The sequence below is a fragment of the Cyprinus carpio genome, chromosome B9 (genome assembly GCF_018340385.1).
Source record: "Cyprinus carpio isolate SPL01 chromosome B9, ASM1834038v1, whole genome shotgun sequence".
NCBI lineage: Eukaryota > Metazoa > Chordata > Actinopteri > Cypriniformes > Cyprinidae > Cyprinus > Cyprinus carpio.
The window spans coordinates 20,555,043-20,558,626 of record NC_056605.1 but is presented as its reverse complement, the minus strand read 5'-3'; the positions used below and the strand labels follow the sequence as shown (position 1 = coordinate 20,558,626).

The following is a 3,584-nucleotide window of genomic DNA, read 5'->3' as shown; positions in this document are numbered from 1 at the left end:
GTTTTGTGTTGTCTGTTTTCTTATCCATTTGAAAATCCATTTAGGCTATTACAAAAATGAAAAGTGCAGGCCTGTTTTCCACCTGACTTTATCAAAAGTTAAATGTAATTTTAATCATGATGTCGTTTTAGAAAGCTGATTTCATTTAGTGAATGGACTCTCACACATTGATACTGTATGTGTACAGTAAAAAAAAAGAAAAGAAAATGTAAACAGCTACTAGAAGGTCAGACGATAAAAAAGGGGTTTTCAGAAAATATCTTGTTTCCTTAATTCAGAACTCACAAAAAGGAAATAATAATAGGCCAATTACTGTGGGAAAATCATTTTGCATTTACTTTTTTTTTTTTAGTTATTTACTTTTTTAATTTTTACTTTAATAAATTAAATGAAAATCACCTGTCTTTCAGGGTCCAAAAAAGACCCTGACTTTAATTCAAATGAACTAGATTGAAATTTGACAGCATTTTTGTAGTTTAAAGAGCAAATATATTAATATTTAAAGTCACCTATAGCAATGCACCAAATGACGACCAATCATATATTTTATATATATATAAAAAATGAAATTTCATCTTAGAAGTCGAGGAGTGAATAAAAGGGTGTCTTCAGGAAGAGGGGTCCTTTGGCTCATACGCTGTGAAATTGGTCTAGGTAAGTTTGACGAAGGGTCCTAAATATACCAATTTTCTTTAGAAAGAATGTACACATTTAGGGTTAGCGGTTACTTTTTACCTTTACACACTTCCTCCCTGATTTTTACCTGCTCAGTCTACGTCTGTGTCCCACAATTTCAAATTGATATACCAACTACATTTTAATGCTCTTTTAGAAGAACTGTTACATTATAATGCTGTGGTAACGTTATATGATATACTGACCAACGCGCTGACCAAAACATTCATTCATTATTATTATCCCACAGTCTTACTTCAAATTAATGATCATATTAATTTATCTAAAAGGTGGGAAAATCATGGTTAACTATTTGTGAAAAGTGCTAAAAAGTTGTTGGTTTGTTGTAAGCCAGTTGCGATTACGCTTCCAATTTGTCTTTGTCATGATAAATCACAAATTTGTTGTTTATTAGGTATATATGAATCTCTTTTTTCAAGTGTACATGTTTCATTATACTATAGGGAACGTTACCATGAGTGTAAGTACTCAGCTAAAATCTGTGATTTCAACTCCCAATGACTATCCATGAGTGGAAAATGCAGAAGTATGTAGGTTTCGCAAAAGCCCCTAAAGATATGTCTTAGTATTAGGTTTTTTTTTTAAATTTTTTTTTTTTTTTTTTTTTTTTTTTTTGCAGCTAGGCAGATATCCTAAATTTAAATTTCGTAAAACTGACACTTTTACCAGTATTAATAATCTTTAATTACACAACTCTGTACATTTATAAACTTTTACATCACCCACAGTTAATATGTTATAAACAAACACTACTGCATAACAGGGTTCTAGAAGTTCAGCCATTTCAGTTCGGTCTCCTCTGTGGATCTTCTGGAACTGGGTCTTGGCACATCAGTTTTGGTCAATTTGTGCACAAAGCACAGAAAGAGAGGGGTTCAGTTCCACCCAGCTTTAGACAGCACTGCAGATAATGGAGGGTGCACTACAGTGGGTCTTCCATTAAATCACTGCAAAGTACATGAGAGAGCAGCATGTCCCTTTCAAGCTGTAATGTTCCCTTGTTGTCCATCAGCAGTTGAGACCAAGACCTGTCCAGTGATCAGGGACCATGAGGAAATATTTGTCCATGGCCTCACAGAAACGTGATCGATACAGCTCTGGTGACACCACCGTGGGCATTTTACCTGTCAGAAAGCAAAGATGATGAGACATGGGTTTGAACAAGAGGTAAGAGTTTCAGCTTCTGAGAATATCATGGCTGTGAATGTTTTAGGAAGGTATAACTGTACCTTGACCTCCAAGAATCCCAGTAGATTTGACCACCATCTCCAGCTTTTTATCCCATGTGAAAGTCCGGATATAATCTTCAAATACACAAGAGTTTTAACAATCACTAAAAGAAAAGTACCATACGGATTTTAAAATAACAGATAAGATTTTCTCACCTATGATGCCCACAACTAGTTCATCCGTGGCATCGTCACGGCCCACCAGCAGGGAATAATCAATGATGAGGTGGCTGGACAGGAAGTGGGCGTCACTGAGGATGGCGGCACGCAGAATGGCCTTGGAGTGTGAGCGAATATAAAGGGGATTGTCATGCACCAGTTTCAGGAGGTTCTCATCCAGGAGCACCACCTCACAGCTCTCCTTTACATGCTCTGTTTTCACATTCCTGTTTCTCAGGGATCCCTTCAAGTCAAACACCTGCACAAACACAGGAAACAGGACCACGTAACAGAATGTGAAAATCAAAATTCCCAAAATGAACAGTATTTCTGAAACAAGTTGCTAATTTAAAGTCTCAATAAATGTACCTGTGCCATCTTTCGCCCATAGAAGAGGTTTTCCATCACCAACAGGTCCAGTTTCTTTTCTGTGTTGTTCTGGGAGTTCTTGTAGCCGATACGGAACACTCCCAGAATCTTCGCAAGAGCTGTGGGGCGCTGTTAAACAGATACAAGAACAGTTTAGAGAGAAAAACCAGAAACGGGCCAAAAATGCTGCCTCAGACAGCCCTACAAGGTATGTATTCTCTTACTTTCTGCTGAACTGCGCCTGTGATGTAAGTGAAGTAGTGGGGTGCAAAGTCTAAAAAGGACTGGACCTCTAATCTCGGCATCTGTTTTAGAATAAACCGATCATCTGAAGAGAAACAGCATGTTTAGCAAAATGCATCCAACAACCTAGAAGTCTCCACTTAATAAAAAAAAAAAAACAAACAAAAAACATTCGTAAAGGATCTTGCATGGTCCTACCTTCAGTGGCATAGAAAACAGCTCCAGACTTCCCGCCACGAGCTTGCCAATTGACACAGTGGGAGAGCGATCGCACAAAATCATCCGCTGAGCTCTCCATAATCGCTTCTCGCATTTTATGGAACTCTTCCGCGTAGTAGATTCGGCAGTAGAACTTGGCATTTGCGTCTGAGAACTCTGCATTGTAAGTATAACTTTCAGTTTTATTATTTATGTTCTTATTTATTATTATTAAATAGCTCATTTATTTCTAAAATTAAACTTCGAAAAGATAAACAACTGACATAGTGGTTAGTTTGTAACCCACAATTACTTAACGTCAGAGGGTCAATAAAATTTATCTAAATGTTTCAATCTGCGATCTGAGGCTGATACTTACGAAGCTCGATGTGTGGGTTTCCTGTCTGCTTCTTCTGTTTGTCTCCACTTTCAAGCTCCTCTGCAAAAGATATCCCAGAAACATTTAGTTTCATAAGAAATTCTAAATGTAAGTGGCTAGTATTTGGTAAAGAGTGGTTAGTTTTACTGAGTGGGTCAGCATCAACGCTGCCGCGGCTCAGCTGTGATGTGCTGATGTCACTAGGTTTGGCTGGGCTGCTCTTTGCTCTGCTCTCTCCAGAACTATAGATGGCAGAAAAGAGGAAATCAGCACGCTGGTTTACAAATATACACAGAGACAATAAAGCCGAT

At 37.7% G+C, this 3,584-nt stretch overlaps 1 protein-coding gene across 15 annotated transcripts in view; it reads right to left on the bottom strand.

Moving 5' to 3' along the window:
* Window positions 1-1,356: 1,356 nt before the first annotated feature.
* Window positions 1,357-3,584, bottom strand: part of LOC109096757 (1-phosphatidylinositol 3-phosphate 5-kinase-like) — a 19,629-nt gene continuing 17,401 nt past the window's right edge. For all 15 annotated transcript variants that reach the window (XM_042731435.1, XM_042731440.1, XM_042731437.1 and 12 more), the window contains 8 exons: window positions 3,421-3,515; window positions 3,274-3,333; window positions 2,895-3,071; window positions 2,678-2,781; window positions 2,454-2,582; window positions 2,082-2,343; window positions 1,926-2,000; window positions 1,357-1,820 (listed from right to left, as the gene is read on the bottom strand). In XM_042731435.1, coding sequence (XP_042587369.1) covers window positions 1,705-1,820; window positions 1,926-2,000; window positions 2,082-2,343; window positions 2,454-2,582; window positions 2,678-2,781; window positions 2,895-3,071; window positions 3,274-3,333; window positions 3,421-3,515 — 1,018 coding nt within the window. In that variant the 3' untranslated portion in view covers window positions 1,357-1,704. The remainder of the gene's footprint in view (window positions 1,821-1,925; window positions 2,001-2,081; window positions 2,344-2,453; window positions 2,583-2,677; window positions 2,782-2,894; window positions 3,072-3,273; window positions 3,334-3,420; window positions 3,516-3,584) is intronic.